Source organism: Clupea harengus, chromosome 25 (assembly GCF_900700415.2).
Source record: "Clupea harengus chromosome 25, Ch_v2.0.2, whole genome shotgun sequence".
NCBI classification, from domain to species: domain Eukaryota; kingdom Metazoa; phylum Chordata; class Actinopteri; order Clupeiformes; family Clupeidae; genus Clupea; species Clupea harengus.
In genome coordinates, this window is record NC_045176.1 from 14,240,652 (window position 1) to 14,264,628 (window position 23,977).

General features: G+C 41.7%; 4 gene segments (V, D, J or C); all 4 read right to left on the bottom strand.

Annotated features, from left to right (window-relative positions):
• Positions 1-6,335: 6,335 nt before the first annotated feature.
• Positions 6,336-8,371, bottom strand: LOC105904629. The segment is given in 2 exon segments: positions 6,336-6,679; positions 8,335-8,371. Coding segments are annotated over 2 exon segments (381 nt in total).
• An 8,035-nt stretch (positions 8,372-16,406) lies between these two features.
• On the bottom strand, positions 16,407-17,063 carry LOC105910588. The segment is given in 2 exon segments: positions 16,407-16,751; positions 16,884-17,063. Coding segments are annotated over 2 exon segments (360 nt in total).
• A 1,006-nt stretch (positions 17,064-18,069) lies between these two features.
• Positions 18,070-19,805, bottom strand: LOC116219597. The segment is given in 2 exon segments: positions 18,070-18,490; positions 18,653-19,805. Coding segments are annotated over 2 exon segments (405 nt in total).
• Positions 19,806-20,838: 1,033 nt separating this feature from the next.
• On the bottom strand, positions 20,839-21,666 carry LOC116219504. The segment is given in 2 exon segments: positions 20,839-21,254; positions 21,435-21,666. Coding segments are annotated over 2 exon segments (363 nt in total).
• Between the last annotated feature and the right edge of the window lie 2,311 nt (positions 21,667-23,977).

A 23,977-nucleotide genomic window follows, 5' to 3' on the forward strand; every position in this document is an offset into this window, starting at 1 on the left:
CACAACTGGAAAAAATAATTCGAGAAACGAATTATTATAAGATTATTATAATGAATAATTATACAAATTATTATAAGATTATTATAATTATTATAAGAAGTTATACCACGCATTGCTATATGAAAACAACAGCGCACAGAACACCCCACCCACCCACCCATACATATAGTGTGCATGACATATACACTATATAAAGAAAAGAAACAACAATCAAAATAGTGATTAAAATAATCAAAACAAAAACAAAACAAAACACACAAAGCCTGCATTCTACAGAGAAATGTAACTGCAGTGGTTTGCCTGTAGTCTATTTAATTAAACAGTGTGTACCCAGCTCTAGTCTGCCACAGAGGGAAGGTTCAAATTGTCTATGTAATTAGAAAGACATCCCCATGTTTTATAGAACCTGCGGGTAGAGCCCTTGATGGTGTTTCTTATTTTTTCTATCTTCATAAAAGAAAGAATATCTTTAATCAGGGAACTGATTGAAGGGGCATTTGAAGACTTCCACCTCAGCAAAATTAGACGTCTTGCCACAAGTGTGATAAATGCAACGAAGTCAGCCTTATATGAAGAGAGGGGTACTGTAGGAGGGAGAACACCAAACAAAGCAGTAAAAGGTGAGGGAGAAATTGTCAGTTCCAAGACATCCGATAGGATATCAAAGACCTTGGACCAGTATTCATGTAGACTTGGACAAGACCAGAGTGTATGTGCCAAGGATGCAGGTGATGAGTGACACCGCTCACATGTGGGGTCAACATCTGGGAAAATCTGGCTTAATTTGACCCTTGTCCAATGAATACGTTGGACAATCTTGCACTGAATCAGGCCTTGTTTAGCGCATATTGATGAGGAGTGCACGCGGTGTAAGATTGATTCCCATAGTTCGTCTGAGATCTCATCCCCCAGGTCCTCCTCCCATTGAGTTTTGATTAAGTTGAGACTTACTGGTCGTAAGGTATACATACTATTATAAATATAAGATATCATTCCTTTAATATTTGGGAGGGGCATAAAGAGGGAGTCAGTAAGGCTGGCAGGTGGTGCGTTAGGAAAATTGGGATACAAGGATCTAGCAAGGCTACGTATCTGTAGGTATCTAAAGAACTGCGGTTTGGGCATTGAGTATTTCTCAGACAGTTGTTGGAATGATGCAAATAAGCCATCTATATACAAGTCATTAATTGTCCTGATACCCAACATAGACCATACCGACCAGGCTCCGTCAATCAAGGAGGGTGGAAAGACAGGGTTTGTAGTAAGAGGAGAAAGGGTGGAAAGAGCTTTTAGGTTGAAATGTTTTCTAAACTGGTTCCATATTCTCAATGATGTTTTAACGCATACATTTTTAGTATATGGGGACAGAAGGAATCCGAGGGGAGAGTACATTAAGGCCTTCAAAGATGTGGGTTTACACGACAAGGCTTCCATCTGCAACCAAGTAGGGGGGGGACTGAGTGTGTCTGAATGCAGCCAGTAATGTAAAGCTCTAATATTGGCTGCCCAATAATAATATTGAAAATTTGGTAATGCCATGCCCCCAAGTTTTTTGGGCCTTTGGAGAAATGATTTGCGAATTCTAGGTGGCTTCCTATTCCAGATGAACTCTGTGACCAGACACTCAATCTTGCGAAAAAATGTTTGTGGAAGGAAAATGGGGATACTCTGAAAAAGGTAGGAGAACTTAGGAAGGGTGTTCATTTTAACAGAATTAATTCTAGTTGGCAGTGATAGGGGCAGTAAAGACCACCGTTCAAAGTCTTTCTGTACACGGGACAGCAGAGTAGCAAAATTGAATTTGTATAAATCATGGAACTTTTCTGTGATCTGTACTCCTAGGTATGTAAATCTGTGGTTTGCTATCTTAAATGGGAAAGAATGGGTAGGGTATGCTCTAGCTGCAGCATTTAGTGGGAACAACTCACTTTTGCTCAAGTTTAATTTGTAGCCTGATATAGAGCCAAATGTTGCAAGAGATTTAGGTGCTGCAGGTATAGATGTGGACAGGTTTGATACATAGAGTAAAAGATTGTCCGCGTAAAGCGACACCTTATGTTCTATGCCTGATCCAAATACGCCTGTAATTTCCTGATTGGATCTAAGGAAAACAGCCAGTGGTTCAATTGCTATAGCAAATAGAAGAGGGCTCAATGGGCATCCTTGTCGAGTGGAGCGGTGTAGGCAGAAATATTCAGAAAAGTTGTTATTAGTCATGACTGAGGCCTTTGGAGCAGAGTATAATAGTTGAGCCCATGTGATAAATTTGTGTCCAAGGCCAAATTTCTGCATTGTATAGAAGAGGTATGCCCATTCCACCCGATCAAATGCTTTCTCCGCATCAAGGGAGATCAAGGCTTCAGGGGTATTAGATGAGGGTTGGTTATAGATTATATTATAAAGACGTCTTAGGTTGTAGAATGAATATCTATTTTTAATAAATCCTGTCTGATCTGGGGATATGATGGTCGGCAGTATAGAGTCTAAGTGAAGTGCTAATAATTTAGAAAGTAACTTTAAATCCACATTCAACAAGCTAATAGGCCGATAAGAGGTACAGTCCAAAGGATCTTTGTTCTTTTTAAGAATCAAAGATATGGTGGCTTGAGTGAGAGTTGATGGAAGGGTATGCTTTGTATATGATTCATTATACATATCGACCAGTAGGGGGGCCAATAGTGGAAAAAATGTTCTGTAAAACTCAATCGGGTAGCCGTCCGGTCCAGGGCACCATGCACACTGCATTGAGGCCATAGCAGTCCCAAGTTCTTCTACAGACAGAGGCTGATCCAGTCTGCTAGCAGCCTCCTCATCCACCTTTGGGATGTCCAATGAATCAAAAAAAAGATCAAAAGCGGTAGAATCGGGAGGGTGCTCAGACGCATATAACGAGCTGTAGTAGTCCTTAAAGTGGTCATTGATTTGTTTTGGATCTGTTGTCATGCCTAGAGGGGTCCTAATTTGAAGAATCTGGTGAGAGGAGGATTCCTGTTTGAGTTGGTGTGCAAGCAGACGGCCTGCCTTATCTCCCTGTTCATAATACTTGTATCTAGATCTAAGTAACAGTAACAAATATTAAAGTTAGCTTGAAGGGCAAGGCGTTCTTTATATGAATCAGGGGAGGGGTTGGCTGCATATATTGTGTCAAGTTGACCAATTTTCTGCATTAACCCAGACAATTCTGCCTCCCTTGTCCTCCTTTCAAACGCAGTGTATGAAATAATGCTCCCTCTGAGATATGCTTTCAATGTGTCCCATAGGGTTGATGCAGATATATCAGGAGTTTTATTAATCTCTATAAAGGTGTTGATCTGATTGGAGATGGATTGGACAAAGACATCACTAGATAGCAGGCGAGTGTTGAAGCGCCAAGGAGGGCGCGTTGAATTAGGTCCATCAAAACCTATTGTCAGAGAGATCGGCGCATGGTCGGATATTACTATGGGATTATATGTTACAGACTGAACAGAAGGTAATAAATTGTTATTAATTAAAAAATAATCAATACGTGTGAATGTTTTATGGACATTAGATAAAAAAGAGTATTGTTTACTGTTTGGATATAGAAAACGCCATGGATCAGACATGTTAAATTCCTCCATGAAGGATTGAATTGTTTTTGCTGATTTAGATGGAGAGTGTGCTCTGGTTAATGATCGATCAAGGGTTGGGTTAATCCAGCAATTAAAGTCTCCTCCAAGTATGAGAGAATGTGTTCCGGTATCTGTAAGCTTGGAGAAAAAAGTTCTAAAAAAATTATAGTCGTCCCAATTAGGTGCACAAATATTCGCGAGAATGAGGGGGATACTATGAATTTTCCCAGTAACAACAATATATCTCCCATTTGGATCTGCTAGGACATTGGAACAAATGTGGCTCCATAAAGAACATTTGGTAAATAAACAGCATTTGACATAATATATATATATATATATAAGGCAATAATGACATAAGAGGTAAAAAAAGCTTTATCACACAATTTTGTTTATCCACTCAATCTCTCTTCAGAAGGGATTAAATAGGAAATTGGTTTAAATATGAAATTTGTCTCATTAGAATGATTGTATTCACAGTATACAGTATGGCCCGTGCAACACATCTTGCCAGATAAAAGAATCTCCAAAGATGTTGACAAAAGGAGGATGTTACAGTAAAAGTTCCTTCTTCCATGGCATCATGTTACTGTCACACCAGCGCTGAACTCTGCTCCTGCCACACACCCCCTCCTGATTCAACTCACCTGCCTCCTTCACATTTTCAGTTCCCTGATTTCCTAATCACGAGCACCTGTAACTCCCTCCACCAGTCTACTTAAACTCCTCACTCCCCTCCCTTATGGTCAGGTCTCGTTGTGTATGGACATATTTTTCTGCTCCTTTGTCAAGCTCCAGACTACTAGCACTACATGTTTGTTTCTAGTCCTTTGTCAAGCTCCAGACTACTAGCTCCCCGTGTTTGCTAGTGATCCTTCGTCAAGCTCTGGACTATCAGCTCCCTGTGCTCGGCCCTGCTCCCTCATACCCCACGGTTTAGTTAGTTATGGTTTTCCTAAGTTTGATTTCTATCATGGACTGTTTCTATTTATTCTAAAAGATCTTCTCTGTGTTGTGTATTCTGTTTATTGTTCGTTTAAGTACCATCTCCAGTCTGTTCAGTTTGTCTTCATACTCTGTTTGCCTGTAATCTGTCTCTGGCTGAAACCAAATAAACTCATCATAAAGTCTGTGTCTAGCCTGACATCCATGACAGTTACACATTTTTAAAAGATATCCATTGACATCTTATAAAAAAAGCATTCTACATCTATAAAGCCATGACATAACTCTCAGTGCAAAGATGGGAAGTAGATGCATGTTCAGGGTGAACTCATTTTTGTATTGCCTCTCTGTGTTTCCCCTTACTGTGGGCTGCAGTGCGCAGTAGTAGATAGCAGAGTCTGACAGTTTCACAGAGGAGATCTCTAAAAAAACGAGGGTTTTCTCTGTGTCCAGTCTGGTGTAAAGACGAGGATTTTGTGGTACAGCATGCTGTACATGCCTGCTAGTTTGAAGGATTAAAAGCAGGAACTCTGGTTTCAATGCGGGGTATTGGCGATACCACTGTAGATTGTTCACAGAGCCACCGTATTTGCAGCCAAGAGTGATATTTCCCCCCTCTAAGACATGATCTTCAGACTTCATGGGTGTTATTGTAATAACAAAACCTGTGAAAACAATCAGCATAGAAGTTTGAAAGTGTATTGTTAAATTAGTATTGCTATACTCTCAGTAATTTCAGATAAGTAGATTTATGGAATATATTGAAATAGACAGCACAGTGTACATGTAGTTATGCCTCGCTGTAATAATCAATCAATATGATTCAATTTCACTTACCCCAAAAGGTGGTAAAAATGATCAGAGAGAACAGGAACATCATGGTACCGCTGTCAGAATGAAATGAGAGCATGCTGTTTACAGCGAGCTGACTTCATCTGAAGCCACTCCTCTCTCCATGTTCCTGACAGAGGTTGGTTTGTGATGAAGCTCTACATTTCAGTTCATTCTAACAGAAGCTGATGGTTTTAGTTGAATGTTTTAAACAGAGGTCAAGATATACATTTTTATGTTTGCATGATTGCAATTGAAATCAAGTTTTCTTTAACCAAGTTCTCTCAAAAAGTCCAATATAGTTTATGTTGATGGGGTTATTTCCTGGCCTTAACATCCAGATAGCTCCTACATATCTATATATATATTGTGCACTGGACCTTTAAAGACTAATGCGTTCTCAGAACCTCATCAGCAGAGCTATAGTTGGAAAGGCATTTATAGCCTGTGTACATGTCAAAATTATACATTTACCACCTCTGAAGCTTTATGAAAAAAAAAAAAATCATTTGAGGGAGTGTAAAGTGGCACAGCATGTAATGTATTGAGATTGCCACAAGATGGCGATTTTTCTGGGGACTTCTTACTTTAGATCAAATTAAGCATATGTAAAACAAGTGGGATATATATTGTCACTCTCATACGAATAACGCAATATAAAAACATTTTTAAACTAGAAAAAGCTTGCAATAACAAAATCTCTGTAAAATCTGCAGGGCTTTCGACAAGCTGTCAAAGTTCAGACTGGGCTACTTTAACAAACGGAAACAAAAGTGGGAATATTTTGAAAAAAAAAAACATAAAAGAAAACAAACAAGAACATTCACATGATGAATATGAAACCCAAATTTTCCTCTTTCCCCTGTTTTTTGAATATGACATTTTTCAATTTTACACAAATTAAATGAAATATGATAGTGAAATAAAAATTATAAACAGTGTGAGAATTGCTTTAAAATGACACCATCATGTACTGATGAAGTTTTTGTACAGCACCTGTGTATTTCCTGTTACTGTGGGCTGCAGGGCGCAGTAGTAGAGACCCGAGTCAGAGACTTCAACAGAGGAGATCTCCAGGAACACATGCTTGGTGTCTTTGGTGGTGTGAGAAGACATGCGTGAGGGAACTTCTCCAGTGCCGTTAGATTCCGTTATGAATAGGAGGAACTCAGGTTTAGATCTGGGATACTGACGATACCAGTGTATTGAGCGTATAGATCCACTGTAGTTACAGGAGAATATGACACTCTCACCATTCATAACATTCTTGGTTGATTCAAGAGGTGTTATGACATTCGCACTGGTGTCATCTGTCAAAAGAAAGTACATTTACATTTAGTCATTTATCAGACACTTTTGTCCAAAGCGACGTACAAGGGAGAGAACAATCAAGCTACGAGCAATAGAGACCTAGTGTAACAATAAATACTATTTAACATAAGAGAAAGAAAAAAAAATTGCAGGAATGATTTATTTTCATTTCAGCATTTTGCAAATTCAGGTATATTGTACATAATTACAACATATCTCCCTGCCAGACACACCACTAGTGAAAATGTTATCTGATGGAAAGATCTTGTTATTTATTTAATTTGCATCTACTCACCTATTAACAGGAAATAAATCATCATAGCACAGAGAAATATCATTGTTTAGTCGTTTCTCCCAGACAGGTAGCTATTTGTGTAGTTCTTTCTCTTCGACCTCGACAGACAGCAAACACAGTCAGGCAAGAGTGATAGATCTGCTGTAACCTCCTGAATTTGAAGATCTGAAACATCAACATAGAGCGCCTCCCTCAGGAACAAAAGAGTAATTCAGTCCTTCATCAGTGCTCCTTCATCAAACAATCTATGGCAACACAACGTGTTCACATAATGAATGTCAGTAACATCATCAATGAAGTGAATAATGATGAGGCAATAATGACATTATATACTTGTATGTTTTCTGGTATCTAATTATGATTTGTAAGTCATATAATTACAGAACAAAGTTAATTGTTTTTGGCAATATTGGAATGGAAAGTTATTTCCTTTCAACAGCATTAAAAACACAGACAAATTCAGTCCAATCAATCTTTGGAAAGCCTCTCTCCATCCTAATATACCGAGTGACATGATTTTAGGCAACACACCCTGAAACCCACCACCCCTCCACATCTGAGAGGTTTTTGCACTACAGGGTTGGAGTTCCTGTCACTGTGGGCCTCAGGGCGCAGTAGTACACAGCAGAGTCAGACGCCTCAGCAGAGGAGAGTTCCAGAATAACACTCTTTCCCTCTTTGTTTATGGAGGGAGTCAGGCGAGGAACTTTCTCTGAAGAGGAACCAGTCTCATATATGTAGTAGAGGAACTCTGGGATAGAGTTGGGATTCTGCCGATACCACTGCAAACTCCGAACATCACCACTGTAGTTACAGGAGAAAGTGAAATTTTCTCCCTCACTAATGACCACTGAAGAATGTGATGGTGTTATTGTATCCCCAACAGACTCTCCTGCAAAGTGATGGAACAGACAGTAGAGTTTTATTTTACAGATCTTCTCCCGTCAGTGATGGAAAAGACAACACATTTTACAGCATTCCCTCTGGAGAAATAACAACCAACAGATGTCATGTGTCATGATACATTTTTCAGTTAACCTACCTAGCATGAGTGACAAGACTAGACATATCCATGGTGCCATGGTCCCTGAGTTATAGCCTACTGAGAGAGAGATCTGCACAGCCTAAAAGTTGAGTGTTTCAGGTCTACTTCAGTTTCACCTCAGCCGCTCCCCCTAGTCTCCCCAGGATTCATACACACTGTGACTCCACCTCCTCCATCAAAGAGATCATGTGTGCTGTTACACATTCATGACTACTGCATCATGAGACACTAAACTGTATCATTTTAATCAAGGCAAAAACCCTTTCAAACAGAGAATGAACAAGGACCACAATATCTTCACCCAAAAGAATTACCTTCACTGCCACACTCAGCATGACTCAGCAAGTTCATATTACAGCAATGTAATTCAACACGCCCTGCCCTGTCATCAACATCTACAGTATTGATTAAAAAGGCCACACACCATAACCACAAACAATAAGGAAATCCAACCAAATGTACAGAAAGATTATGATCACTATTAGAGCTGAACATGAACGAAACAGAGAGGTGACATGACTGCCAGAGCGGGCTGAAGCTGCCTGAAACATGAAATTAAAGAATTAAGTTACAAGTTAAGGTGTGCACACCATTACATTATTTCATTCATTTTCACTACTTGTGGTGCGCATCACAATTATCAAGTGCAGAAATAATGGATTTTAGAACATTCACTGACCCTCACCACTGCCACATGAAACTATATTGTTGTATCAATTCAATATATGATAAGCCAATATATCTCATGTGTTTCAATCTGGTCATTCTTGAGGCTGTGCTAATACTGGTTAATACCACTTGGGGGAGCTCCAGAGTCTGTTCTGTGACCAGTCAATGCCTCCGGAATGTTACCACACCAGTTATAGAAATGAACAATTACGAGGAAAGAATTAAGTGCCCCCCAACTTTGATTTTAAATGGAACTAGGGATGCCCTGGACAAACTAGGGGGTCTCAGCGTGATTCGAACCCTGAACACCAAACCACTGCTCTGTGTCCTTATGCCCTCAGACTCCCCTTCCTTGGTCCCCTTTTTCCACCCAATGAAATAGATAAGAGGACATTTAGTCAAACAGTAATCTGAGTGTTTAGAGCTGTCTCATCTTATCTTAATATCTTTGCTTTGAGAAGGTAGTTCTTAATATCTTTGCTTTCAGAATGTATGTCTTAATATCTTTGCTTTGAGAATGAAGTTCACAGATTTTCCCCAAAAATGAGCACTAGTATGCCTACAGTATTTCTGACAAACAATGTTAAATTCAGTGTGGGAAATAAATGGCTTCTCCCTGATTTAAAAGTTCCTTCTGTGTGATATTATGTGCAGCTTCTCAGAGACTTTATATCACTGGGCTCTTACCCTCAGAGCACATTAGAGCTGTGTAAGTCGTGGGAATGAGATAATGAGGTCATGGCCATGTGTTAGTAAGGCGTGGGAATGAAATAATTCAGTCATGGCCATGTGTTAGTAAGTCGTGGAAAAGAAATAATTCAGTCATGGCCATGAGTTAGTAAGGCACCGGGCGAGCTCCTTAGGACTATTATCACGCATGAAGCATGGATTGCCCTTATTAACTTGTGGCCAGAACTTCTCAATCCCATGTCTTACTGACTCGTGGCCATTACTAACTACAATAAATCGTGGCCACACAATAATATTTCCCCCCCAATGTCACCAGGGGGGGCTACGTAGAAAAGTATGTGGGTTCATATGTTGAAAGCTATCCATGTAGTTTTTGTGTGAGTGCTGAGTGTGCAGCTGTCACTGTGGGCCTCAGAGCACAGTAGTACACAGCAGAGTCAGACACTTGTAGATTCTGGATGATCAGAGGAACTGTTTTTGAAGTTGAGTTTACTTTGGAGTGAAATCTCTCCTTGAACTTTTCCTCTGTCTGTCCTCCTGGGTAGGTAAAGGTCATCAGCATGAACTCAGGGAAGCCATTTGCTGTTTGCTTGTACCAGAGAAGGGAAGGTGTTGTGTCAGAAGTTTCATAATGACATGCGATGGTCACTTCATCTCCCTCAAAGGCACTCAGAACTCCATCGGACTGATCAACAGCATCTTCTCCTGCAACCACTGAAGAAAGAGGAGAATCTAAATGAATCTTTTCTTAAAACTGCTGAGAGAGTGGAGAATTCAACTTACTATTTTCCTACACCTGCTGTAGAAAACAATATGTAGTGTCCTGCATACAATATAGAATCATTTTTAAATATTGATAGGTTAAAAAAAAACTTACTAGCAAAATGTGCAGCAAGGAAAATTAAAGTCTTAGCCCACAGTGTCATGGCTAGTGAGCTGTAATTCTGCACTCCTAAATGCTTATGATGTTCCCCTGCCTTGTCTCCAGTCTGAAGTGACTGTGTCTCAGTCAAACTCACATGTGTGTTGTCACACTCAGTCACAGTGGCTGAGAGACATATTGACACTGCCTCCCTGTGGTGCATATCTGACAGTGCAGTCCTACATTTGAAAATGCAGACTAAGTAAAGGTCAGGTATATAGCAGACACTTTTGTCCAAAGTGACATACAAATGCATTCTGCAGTGGCCAGAAATCAAACCCAGGTCAACCGCTCAGAAGGTAAAGTAACGCTAACCACTTTACCACCAACATCCCTGCATACATACAGTATATAAACTGAACACTGGTGTACATAGGGGTCTATATGTTTCTCTTTTATTTGCATTTGATTATTTTCGTGTGTTTGCAGGTTGGTGGATGGTTGGGATCACTGCATCTACTTCTATTACTCAGAGCATTTGGTCAGAATGTCTTATTCAGATGACCAGATTACTCTAATCACAAGAGTTTACATACTGAAAGCTATCCATGTAGTTTTTGTATGAGTGTTAAGTGTGCAGCTGTCACTGTGGGCTTCAGAGCACAGTAGTACACAGCAGAGTCAGACACTTGTAGATTCTGGATGGTGAGAGGAACGGTCTTTGACGCTGTGTTTACTTTGGAGTGAAATCTCTCCTTGAACATTTCTTCTGTAGTTCCTTCTGCGCTGTAGGTATTTCTAATCAGCATAAACTCAGGGAATCCATGTGCCTTTTGTTTGTACCAGAGAAGGGAAGGTGTATTAGCAGAAGTCTTATAACTGCACGCTATGGTGACTCCATCTCCCTCAAAGGCACTTAAATCTCCATCTGTTTGGTCTACAGCATCTTCTCCTCCAACCACTAAAGAAAAAGGAGAATATTCATTAATTCTTTCCTTCAACCCCCTAAAAATGTGGGAGTGTATACTCTATGTGAAATTGAATTAAAAACATTGTGATAATGTAATGTTAAACAAAAACAACTTACAGGCACAGTTTGCGGTCAGCAACATTAACACCCTAACCCAGAGTGGCATGGTAAATTGGTTGTAATAATCCATTTTAAAAGGTTTATAATGTTCTCTCTAGGTGTCTCCAGCCTAAAGTGACTGTATCTCAGCTATACTCCTGTGATCTCACCCTCAATCAGAGGGCAGGGCTTTAAATGATTCAGTCACATGTTTACACTGCCTCCCTGTGGTATATATCTCATCACACACACCTAGTGCATATACATTAGTAGAGTGAGCTCTAGACCTTGGTAACCAGCTACTGCTGAAAATGAGTGCATATGACTGACAGCAGAGACCATTAAGCCTATTTCGCATTGAATTGTTCTGATTGAGTTTAATCCATGGACTATAGATAGAGTTGAAGGATTGACACATGGCAAAACATTTAGTTGTCTGCTCCTCATTGTAAAACAAATATTTTTGGTAAAGTATGTCTTCAGCTAGAAATTGCTTTTTATTTACTTACAGTAATCCCTGAACTCTTTTATTGGATAGTCTGCTTACAGAAAATGTACAGATGGTTTGTTGAAATTCAAGTTCAATCTTTCTAATTGTTCACTGAACATCACCTTAACCAAACCCAAACCCAACCCCTAACCTTAACCATAATTTGTACTTGGCATCTGTAGATAGTTTATAGAGGACCATGCAAATAATGTGTGACGTTTAATCTTACTACGTTCCAACATTACGTATATCTTGTAGGAATCAGAACTTTAAAGAATGAAATCGTAGTCAGAGTAAGATCAATTAATCACTCATTCTAGAATCTACATTTTCGTTTTATGTTGAACCAACAATCACGAGATGTGAGACGTTCGTGGACATATTTCCATATTTAGACGACCTAATCATCAATTTAATGGCATGTGTAGTAAATTCTTATCCCAGACAAAGTAAAATATCTTTGTAGATTAAACATACATTAGAAAATATGCATGTCACTACCCAGGTGTTTCAGTAAGGCATACAATATATTTTTCCATCATTAATCTCTCTGTTGTTATTGGGGAAACATAAGCACCCAGAATGCATTGATGAAAGTTGATGTTGTGACAAATTACTTTGACCAGGTTTGACCTCAATATTATTATTTTTCTGTTCATCAAACTATGGCAACACAATGTGTTAATATAATGAATGTCAGTAACATCATGAATGAAGTGAATAGTGGTGAGGCAATAATGATAATATGTAGTTGTATGTTTTCTAAATGTATGTCCTTCATAAAAATGATTTGTGTGAGTGCTTCTTTGTCAGGTATCTAATTATGATTTGTAAGTCATCTTATTACAGAACAAAGTTGATTGTTTTTTGGCAATATTGGAAAGAATTTATTTTCAACAGCAGTAAAACACAGGGAAATTCAGTCCTTCATGACGAGTGGGGGGTAAAGGACCTGGCAGTATTATAATACCGGTAACACCGGTAACGAATGCAAGGACAACGACCAATGATGTGAGGACTCTTAGGAAGTGCGGGTGCGGATGGGAGAAGGTAACAACACTCAGGGGGCTGCACATCCACATGGGGAAGATGAAGTGTGCAGGCAGGAGCCAGAAGCAAACTTGCGCTGCTCAGGCAGGTCAGACAAGTGGGATCCAAGGCCGGGTAAAAAACCACAGTGCCATCGGGCCCAATGTTGCAGAGGCAGGAGAGAGGGAGACGAGGGATGCGGATGACCCCCAGGAGGTGACCCCTGAACCACCCCCGAGCAACCCAAGGACCGAGTCAAGCCAAAAGGCCAAAAGTCTGAACGAGCCGAGAAGGAAGATCAAATGGCCAAAGGCCAGCGAGACGGTGGAGTGGAAGAGGCTGGATGAGTCACTCAGTGATCTGCTGCAGAAGGCACTGCGTGGGACAGTGGAGGCCAAGCTTAACCTGTTTGGAGAGATTCTCTACGAGGAGTGTAGCGGCAGGTATGGCAAGGTGACGGGCAGGAAAGCAGCCGAAAAATCTAAGGGAAGAAGGGAAAAGGAGATTGACGACCTAGTAGCAGGCAGAAGACAGCTTCGCAGACGCTGGAGGAAAGCGGAGGAATCAGGAAGAGAGGGTCTGAAAGCCCTTTGGGATGACATCAGAAGGAGGCTGGCCAACCTGAGGAGGGCAGAGCGCATTAGGCGGCGAAGGAAGAGGAAGGAAAAGGAGAGGGCAAACTTCTTTAAGGACTCCTTGAGGAGAAGACCAGTGGATCGCTTGAGATCTCCAAGGAAGATCTGGAGGATCACATCCATGGTCAATATAGCGATCCCGCAAGGAATGAGCCCCTGGGCCCACCAGGCTATGTGCCAAAGCCGGGAGAACCATCAGTGCTTTTTGATGCTTCACCACCCAAGCTCTGTGAGATCAAGCGGGTAGTTTGGCGGGCAAGATCGGCATCTGCTCCAGGGCCAAATGGGATACCATACAAGCTGTATAAAAACTGCCCAAGTGTGCTGAAGCTTCTATGGACCCTGATGAAAACAGCTTGGACCAAGCAGACCATTCCATCACAGTGGCAGAGGGCAGTGGCAGTTTTCATCCCTAAAGAACAGAACTCCAAGACCATCGAACAGTTCAGGAGCATAGCCCTGCTGAATGTTGAGGGGAAGATCTTCTTCTCAGTCATGGCAAGAAGAATGACTTCCTACCTGATGGAGAATGGCTATATTGACACCAGCTGCCAGAAGGCCGGGATTCCAGGTTTTCCGGGGTGTGTGGAACATGCCACCATGATCTGGGAGCAGATCCAGATTGCCAAGAGGGAGAAGAAAGACCTGCATGTGGTTTGGCTAGATTTAGCCAACGCATATGGGTCAGTGCCACACAACCTCATAGCATTTGCCCTGGACTTCTTTTACATCCCACAGAGCATCAGGGCCATGGTGATGAGCTACTTCCAGGACTTGCACATGTGCTTCATGTTGCCAAATTCCACCACCATCTGGCAACAGCTGGAAGTGGGGATCGCGATGGGATGCTCCATCTCCCCCATCCTCTTCATCACAGCTTTTGAAGTGATCTTGATTGGAGCAAGACAGGTGGTGGGAGGAGCCCGTCTGCCTACTGGACGGAAGCTCCCCCCACTAAGGAGTTACATGGATGACATCACATGCTTGCTCCAAACTGCTCCATGCACGTCCAGGCTCATGAAGAGGCTGGATGAGTTGATCATTTGGGCCAGGATGAAGTTCAAGGCAAAAAAGTCAAGGAGCCTTTCCTTGCGGAAAGGGGTACTGAATGACAGGGTCACCTTTATAATCGGCGGAGAAAACATCCCACGCATTGCAGACCAGCCCATCCGAAGTCTTGGGAGGCAATATACAGCCAGCCTCTCAGACAAGGAAATAGGAAAGACCACCTTGCAGCAGCTCTCAGCAGGCCTGGCCAAAATCGACTCAAGCCAGTTACCTGGAAAGTACAAGGTGTGGTGTTTCAATTTCACACTGTACCCAAGGGTAATGTGGCCGCTGAAGCTGTGCGAAGTCACCTCGTCAGCCGTGAGCAAGATGGATGCAAAGACCAGCTCGTTCATCCGCAAATGGCTAGGACTCCCAAGGGGCCACTCATCGGCCAGCCTGTATGGAAAGAACACACTTCAGCTTCCCCTGAAATCTATCACCATAGGTTACAGGCAGGAGAAGGCAAGGCTGGTGATGGAGCTGAGGGAATCTACAGATGAGACCGTGAGGGACATGGAAGCCCGGGTGTTGACTGGGAGGAAGTGGAGGGCCGAGGAGGAGGTGCAGAAGGCAGTGGGCAGGTTGCAGCACCAGGAGATGGTGGGCAGAGTCCAGACAGGGCGCGCTGGCCTTGGGTGGGGAGATCCGCCTATTCTGTGGTCCAGAGCTAGCAGGAAGGAGAGGAAGGATCTTGTTGTCTCGGAGGTGACAAAGATGGCAGAGGAAGAGTACAGGGTCAAGGCAGTGGCGCAGGGGCAGCAGGGACGCTGGACGACGTGGGAGGGGGTTGCGGGTCGGGTGGTGAGCTGGGCAGACTTCTGGAAACTGCCACAGGCTCGACTCAGTTTCCTCATCAGGGCAACCTACGACACTCTGCCCTCCCCCCGAAACCTCCAGCAGTGGCTGGGCACGGAGCAGGCCTGTGACCTCTGTGGGACCATCAATGCTTCCCTACAACACACTCTGTCAGGTTGCAAGACCGCGCTATCCCAGGGCAGGTATGGATGGCGGCACGATCAGGTGCTGAGGAAACTGGCAGAGGTAGTGGAGAGGAAAAGGCAAGAGGCAAGCGCTGGGAGGCAGCCGGGGAGCCAGCAGAGGACCCATTTCCTTAGGGAAGGGGAAAAGGGGGACACTGTCAGAAGGAGACCAGCATCCACCCTTTTGTTGCCAGGAGTGGAATGGAGAATGGAGGTGGACTTGGGCAGGCAGCTCCACTTCCCAGGGGAGATCTGCAGCACCACACTGAGGCCAGATGTGGTGCTGTGGGCCAGGACGGAGAGATCTGCGCTGCTTGTGGAGCTGACGGTGCCATGGGAGGAGGGGATGGAGGGAGCCCACGAAAGGAAGAGGGCAAAGTAATCTGACCTGGTTGCGGAGTGCAGGGAGAGCGGTTGGAGTACACGACTCTTTCCAGTGGAGGTTGGCACGAGGGGGTTTGTGGGAAGCTCAATGACTCGCCTACTTAAAGAGCTAGGGCTGAGGGGCAAGGAGCTACACAAAGCCACCAGAGAGCTGTCTGAGGAAGCAGAGAAGGCAAGTTTTTGGCTTTGGTTAAGGAGGCGGGACAAGGCATGGGGAGCGAGCAACTCCTGAGAAAGGCTAGCTGCGGGGGGTGACTGGGAGACGTCCCTGTTCACTGCCCCGCCACCAGGAGATGTTCCGGGATAAGGGGCGAAACATCTGTGAAAGGTGGTCCCCGGCTGACGACCCCGCAGCTAGCCCAAAGGGCACCGGTGGAGGTGCGGCAGGCCTAGAGCCTAGCAGGTTTTTACCATCTACCTGTTCACACTAAAAAAAAAATAATCATGAATCAATCTTTAGAAAGCCTCTCTCCATCCTAATCTACCGTGTGACATGATTTAAGGCAACACACCATAAAACCCACCACCCCTCCACATCTGAGAGGTTTTTGCACTACAGGGTTGGAGTTCCTGTCACTGTGGGCCTCAGGGCGCAGTAGTACACAGCAGAGTCAGACGCCTCAGCAGAGGAGAGTTCCAGAAACACACGCTTTTCCTCTTTGTTTATGGAGGGAGTCAGACGGGGAACTTTCTCTGAAGAGGTACCAGCCTCAAATATGAAGTAGAGGAACTCAGGGATAGAGTTGGGATACTGCCGATACCACTGCAGATTATTGATATTACCACTGTAGTTACAGGAGAAAGTGACATGTTCTCCTTCACTAATGACCACTGAAGAATGTGATGGTGTTATTGTATCCCCAACAGACTCTCCTGCAAAGTGATGGAACAGAAAGAACAGTTTTGTTATTTTACAGATCTTCTCCCGTCAGTGATGGAAAAGACAACACATTTTACAGCATTCCCTCTGGAGAAATAACAACCAACAGATTTCAGTAAACCTACCTAGCATGAGTGACAAGACAAGACATATCCATGGTGCCATGGTCCCTGAGTTATAGCCTACTGAGAGAGAGATCTGCACAGCCTAAAAGTTGAGTGTTTTAGGTCTACTTCAGTTTCACCTCAGCCGCTCCCCCTAGTCTCCCCAGGATTCATACACACTGTGACTCCACCTCCTCCATCAAAGAGATAATGTGTGCTGTTACACATTTTTGACTACTGCATCATGAGACAATAAACTGTATCATTTTAATCAAGGCAAAAACCCTTTCAAACACAGAATAGACAAGGACCACAATATCTTCACCCAAAAGAATTGCCTTCAGTGCAACACTCAGCATGACTTTAAATGAAGTTCATATTACAGCAAAGTACTTCAACACCTGCATGTTCACGCAGGTAACAACTACTCACAGCAAGACAGCCTAGATACATTATGGCAGTGCCACATCATAGATAAACCCCTGCCACACACCATAATATCACGCATGTAGCAAAAAATTAAGTTACAAGTTAATGTGTGCACACCTTTACTTAATTGTATTAATTTTTACTATGAGTGCTGCGCATCACAATTATTAAGAACAGAAATAAAATATTTTACAACATTCATTGACTGTTTTCATCTTATCTTAATATCTTTGCTATGAAAAGTTAGTTCTTAATATCTTTGCTTTCAGAATGAAGTTCAGTGATTTCCCCCAAAATGAGAACTAGTTTGCCTACAGTATTGCTGACAAACAATGTTAAATTCTGTTTAATCTAACAGGTGTTTATAGTGGTGTGGGTGTGCAGTTACCACAATTTCCTTTCAATTAGAGAATGCTAACCACCAAGATGGCAGACTTCAGTGTGGGAAATAAATCTTCTTCTCCCTACTTCTCCCTGATTTGAAAGTTCCTTCTGGGTGAGTTTATGTGCAGCTTCTCAGAGACTTTATATCACTGGGCTCTAATCCTCAGAGCAACTCAGAGCTGTGTAAGCCGTGGGAATGAGATAATGAGGTCATGGCCATGTGTTAGTAAGTCGTGGGAATGAGATAATTAAGAAATGGCCATGAGTTAGTAAGGCACCGGGCGAACTCCTTAGGACTATTATCACGCATGAAGCATGGATTGCCCTTATTAACTTGTGGCCAAAACTTCTCAATCCCATGTCTTACTAACTACAATAACTCATGGCCACGCAATAATATTTCCCCCCCAATGTCACCAGGGGTTATGTAGAAAAGTATGTGGGTTCATATGTTGAAAGCTATCCATGTCGTTTTTGTATGAGTGTTAAGTGTGCAGCTGTCACTGTGGGCTGCAGAGCACAGTAGTACACAGCAGAGTCAGACACTTGTAGATTCTGGATGATCAGAGGAACAGTTTTTGAAGTTGAGTTTACTTTGGAGTGAAATCTCTCCTTGAACTTTTCCTCTGTCTGCCCATCTCGATAGGTAAAGGTTATCAGCATGAACTCAGGGAAGCCATTTGCTGTTTGCTTGTACCAGAGAAGGGAAGCTGATGTGTCAGAAGTTTCATAATGACATGCGATGGTCACTTCATCTCCCTCAAAGGCACTCAGAACTCCATCGGACTGATCAACAGCATCTTCTCCTGCAACCACTGAAGAAAGAGGAGAATCTAAATGAATCTTCACCTATAGCTGCTGAGAGAGTGGAGAATTCAACTTACTATTTTCCCTTCACCTGCTGTAGAAAACCATATGTAGTGGTCTGCATACAATATCAAATCAATTTTGAATGTTGATAGTTTAAAAAAACTTACTAGCAAAATTTGCAGCAAGGAAAATGAAAGTCTTAGCCCCCAGTGCCATGGTTAGTGAGCTGTAATTCTGCACTCCTAAATGCTTATGATGTTCCCCTGCCTTGTCTCCAGTCTGAAGTGACTGTGTCTCAGTCAAACTCACATGTGTGTTGTCACACTCAGTCACAGTGACTGAGATACATATTTACACTGCCTCCCTGTGGTGCATATCTGACAGTGCAGTCCTACATTTGCAAATTCAGACTATGTAAAGGTCAGGTATATAGCAGACACTTTTGTCCAAAGCGATATATAAAGGCATTCTACAGTGGCCAAAAATCAAACCCAGGTCAACCGCTCAGAAGGTAACGTAATGCTAACCACTCTACCACTAACATCCCTACATATACATATAAACTGTTTGGTTGACAGCATCTTCTGCTCCAACCACTAAAGAAAGAGGAGAATATAGATGTATACTTTCCTCCAACCTCCTACAAATGTGGGAGTGTATACTTAAAAACATTGTGATAATGTAATTTTAAACAAAAACAACTTACAGGCACAGTTTGCGGTCAGGAACATTAACACCCTAACCCAGAGTAGCATGGTAAATTGGTTAAAATAATCCATTTCAAAAGGTTTATAATGTTCTCTCTGTAGGTGTCTCCAGCCTAAAGTGACTGTATCTCAGCTACGCTCTTGTGATCTCACCCTCAATCACAGGGCAGGGCTTTAAATGATTCAGTCACATGTTTACACTGCCTCCCTGTGGTATATATCTAATTAAACACACCTAGTGCATTCACATTAGTAGGGCGAGCTCTAGACCTTGCTAACCAGCTACTGCTGAAGAAAATGAGTGCATATGACTGACAGCAGAGACCACGAAGGCCATTGTGGGTTCAGTGGTGTGGACAGGAAAGAACTATACAGAAATGTTCTGATTGAGTTTAATCCATGGACTACAAAGATAGAATTACAGGATTTAAACCAACATGGCAAAACATTTAGTTGTCTGCTCCTCACTGTAAAAAATCAACTATGGGTAAGAAATTACTTTAATCCACACTTTATTTGGATAGTCAGCCTAGTGCACTTACATTAGTAGAGTGAGCTCTAGACCTGGGCAAGGATTGACACATGGCAAAACATTTAGTTGTCTGCTCCTCATTGTAAAAAACGAACTATGGGTAAAGTATGTCTTCCTCTAGAAATTACTTTTTATTTACTTACAGTAATCCCTGAACTCTTTTATTGGATAGTTCGCCTACAGAAAATGTACAGATGGTTTTTTGAATTTCAAGTTCAGTCTTTCTATATGTTCACTGAACATCACTTTAACCAAACCCAAACCCAACCCCTAACCTTAACCATAAATTGTACTTAGCCTCTGTAGATGGTCTATAGGGGACCATGCAAATAATGTGTGACCAGTAATCGTATTAGGTTCCAACATTAAGTATATCTTGTAGTAATCAGAACTTTAAAGAATACAATTTTAGTCAGAGTAATATCAATTTATCACTCATTCTAGAATCTATATTTTCGCTTTAAGTTGAACCAACAATCACGAGACATAAGAGGCTCATGGACCTAATTCCATATTTAGACACCCTAATCATCAATTTAATGGCATGTGTAGTAAACTCTTATCCCAGATGAAGTTTTAACTAAAATATCTTTGTAGATTAAACATACATTAGAAAATATGCATGTCACTACCCAGGTGTTTCAGTAAGGCATACAATATATTTTTCCATCATTAATCTGTCTGTTGTAAATGGGGAAACATAAGCACCCAGAATGCATTGATGAAAGTTGATGTTGTGACAGATTACTTTGACCAGGTTTGACCTCAATATTATTATTTTTCTGTTCATCAGTCTATGGCAACACAATGTGTTAATATAATGAATGTCAGTAACATCATGAATGAAGTGAATAATGGTGAGGCAATAATGATAATATGTAGTTGTATGTTTTCTAAATGTATGTCCTTCATAAAAATGATTTGTGTGAGTGCTTCTTTGTCAGGTATCTAATTATAATTTGTAAGTCATCTTATTACAGAACAAATTTGATTGTTTTTGGCAATATTGGAAAGAATTTTTTCTCAACAGCAGTCAAAACACAGGCAAATTCAGTCCTTCATGAAGAGGAGGGTAAAGGACCTGGCAGTAATACAATCATGAATCAATCTTTGAAAAGCCTCTCTCCATCTTAATCTACCGAGTGACATGATTCTAGGCAACACACCCTGAAACCCACCACCCCTCCACATCTGAGAGGTTTTTGCACTACAGGGTTGGAGTTCCTGTCACTGTGGGCCTCAGGGCGCAGTAGTACACAGCAGAGTCAGACGCCTCAGCAGAGGAGAGTTCCAGAAACACACGCTTTTCCTCTTTGTTTATGGAGGGAGTCAGGCGAGGAACTTTCTCTGAAGAGGAACCAGCCTCACGTATGTAGTAGAGGAACTCTGGGATAGAGTTGGGATACTGCCGATACCACTGCAAATTCTCAACATAACCATCACTGTAGTTACAGGAGAAAGTGACATTTTCTCCCTCAATAATGACAACTGAAGAATGAGATGGTGTTATTGTATTCCCAACAGACTCTCCTGCAAAGTGATGGAAAAGAGAGTACAATTTTACAATTTTTGTTATTTTACAGATATTCTACAATCAGTGAACACAATACATTTCACAGACTTCCCTCTGGAGAAAGAACAACCAACAGATGTCAAGAGTGTTTTTTATGAGATGTAGCTGTTTCATGATACATTTTTCAGTTAACCTACCTAGCATGAGTGACAAGACTAGACATATCCATGGTGCCATGGTCCCTGAGTTATAGCCTACTGAGAGAGAGATCTGCACAGCCTAAAAGTTGAGTGTTTTAGGTCTACTTCAGTTTCACCTCAGCCGCTCCCCCTAGTCTCCCCAGGATTCATACACACTGTGACTCCACCTCCTCCATCAAAGAGATCATATGTGCTGTATATGTGCTCAGAGCACAACAGTGCAGAGCTGTGTCTGCCAGAGTTGGATAATTAAATGACGGTTTCAGGGGATACAAGTGATTTAATAGAACCAGACTGGGGACTATGGATGTTTTCACCACTTTAATATCAGTAAATACTGAGGTGCCTGATCAGGATACGGCCTTTACCAGTGAAGATGAACCAGTGTGGAATTTATGTCATATGATGTCCTATATCTGAAAGATGACAGACTGATGGGGCCAGATACCTTGGGGCCAGAGACAATTTAAAACAACAAGTGCTCCTTTTCATACACAAACGTGAGGTATTTTTTACTGTATCCACATTACTTTACTATTGATGTACTTACATTTTTCACCTGCAACAATGTTTAAAGAGAATGAAGAGACACACTGGTATAAGAAAGGCTTATCTCTGTGTAAATGGAGTAAGGCTGTGAACTCATATAAAGTTGAAGGTGTTGTTGTTAAAAGTCTTACTTGCTCTTATGAACTAAGGAGTATTTTTATAGGCTTAGCTCGTCCTGGTGATGTTCCTAGAACTTCACTGATAGACCACTAACTGTTAAACATTTAGACTAACACTAATACTATACTACACAATATAACACTATTGTAATGTACTGTCATGTAAGGTGATGTAGCATGTTGTTGTACTACCACATAATGTAATCTTGAGTGACATCTTGTTTAACCCCTCATCCAAATACACATAGTTTTGCAGACTCCACCCTTTTCAGTGCAGTTGGTTAGATTTTACATTATTATATAATTGTCATTGTGTAAAGTACCAGTCAATGAAATGCATTTAATTGGGTCATTAGTTTATGTTTTAATACATTTAACTATATATACTGTACCCAACCTGGGAAACTATTTAGGACATTTAACAATCATATGATTGACACTGAACAGAATTCAGATAAATAAGGCAATGTTGGTTTACAACGATTCATAAAATGTCTTACCAAGTTCATGAATGATTTTTCACATTAAAACAACCTGTGAGTATTTGGAGAATTAAAAAAGCAGGTTTACCATAACATAGAAAAGGAGCCAGCAAGTGTATGGCTTCCCTCCTGTTGCTGTGAGGTTTTTGTGCAGGGTAGATTGAGCTCCCATCACTGTGGGCTGCAGGGCGCAGTAGTACAGAGCAGAGTCTGAGCCTTGAGTTGAGGAGATCTCCAGATGGACCCTTTTATCTTTTATATCAAACGTAGTGGACATTTGGCTGAAAGGTGGCTTTGCTTCTTGTACATAACTTGTTGACTCCGTTATAAGTTTCAGGAATTCTGGGCTTGCCCCTGGCTTTTGCCGATACCAAAGGAAACTGTATGGAGAGCCATCGTATGTGCAGGAGAGTGTTGCATTATTGCCTTTTGTCAGATGAACTTCAACTTTGTCTGGAGAAAGGGAATCTGAAAGTATTTTTCCTTCAGAAATGAAGAGAAGCACATATTTGTTGTAAGTTGTGTCAAGTCTTGAGAATACAAAGTAATATTGCATCCAAATGCTATGAAAAAGGTTTTTTATCAATTTGTAGTAAGTATGAAAATGTTTTAGTTACTCACCTAAATTCCCAAAGAGTAATATGGTGGTGTAAAGAAATGCCATTGTGATTTTAGTGAGTTGGACTGTAAATTTGACTAACATTGTAGAATCGTCTGCTCTGTTCTTTTCCCTCATGCGTTTGGCTCCCCCCACTCAGACCCACACTCACTGTCTTTCACTCTCTCTCTCTCTCTCTCTCTCTCTCTCTCTCTTTCACACACACACACACTCACACTATCTCTCCTTCACACACACACACACACACACACACACACACACACACACACACACACACACACACACACACACACACACACACACACACACACACACACACACACACACACACACACACACACACACACACACACACACTTCTGTTTCATTTCAATTGTGAATATAATACATGGTAACTAATGTAACATCTACATTCAAACCCCCACCCCCTTTCACCCTTTCTGTTTTGTAGACATCTTGGATAAGCAAATGTACAGTGAGACCTTGTGTATGGATGCCAAGCAGACCTGGGGAAACCATTTTGACGTGCACAGCCATCTCCCCATCTATCTATTGATTGATCTATCTACAAATCTATCTATCTATCCATTTATATATCTATCAGTCTGTCTATTATTGTCATGTTCTTTCTCAGTTGTTGTGATGATTTCTCTCTTAATCCATGGGTCCAAATTGATCTGTGATCATTTGAAGAGATTTAGTTGCATACATTTTTTTTTGCATATTTCTTCATCTACTGACTTTTTTGCTAACAACTGAAGCAAGATAAAT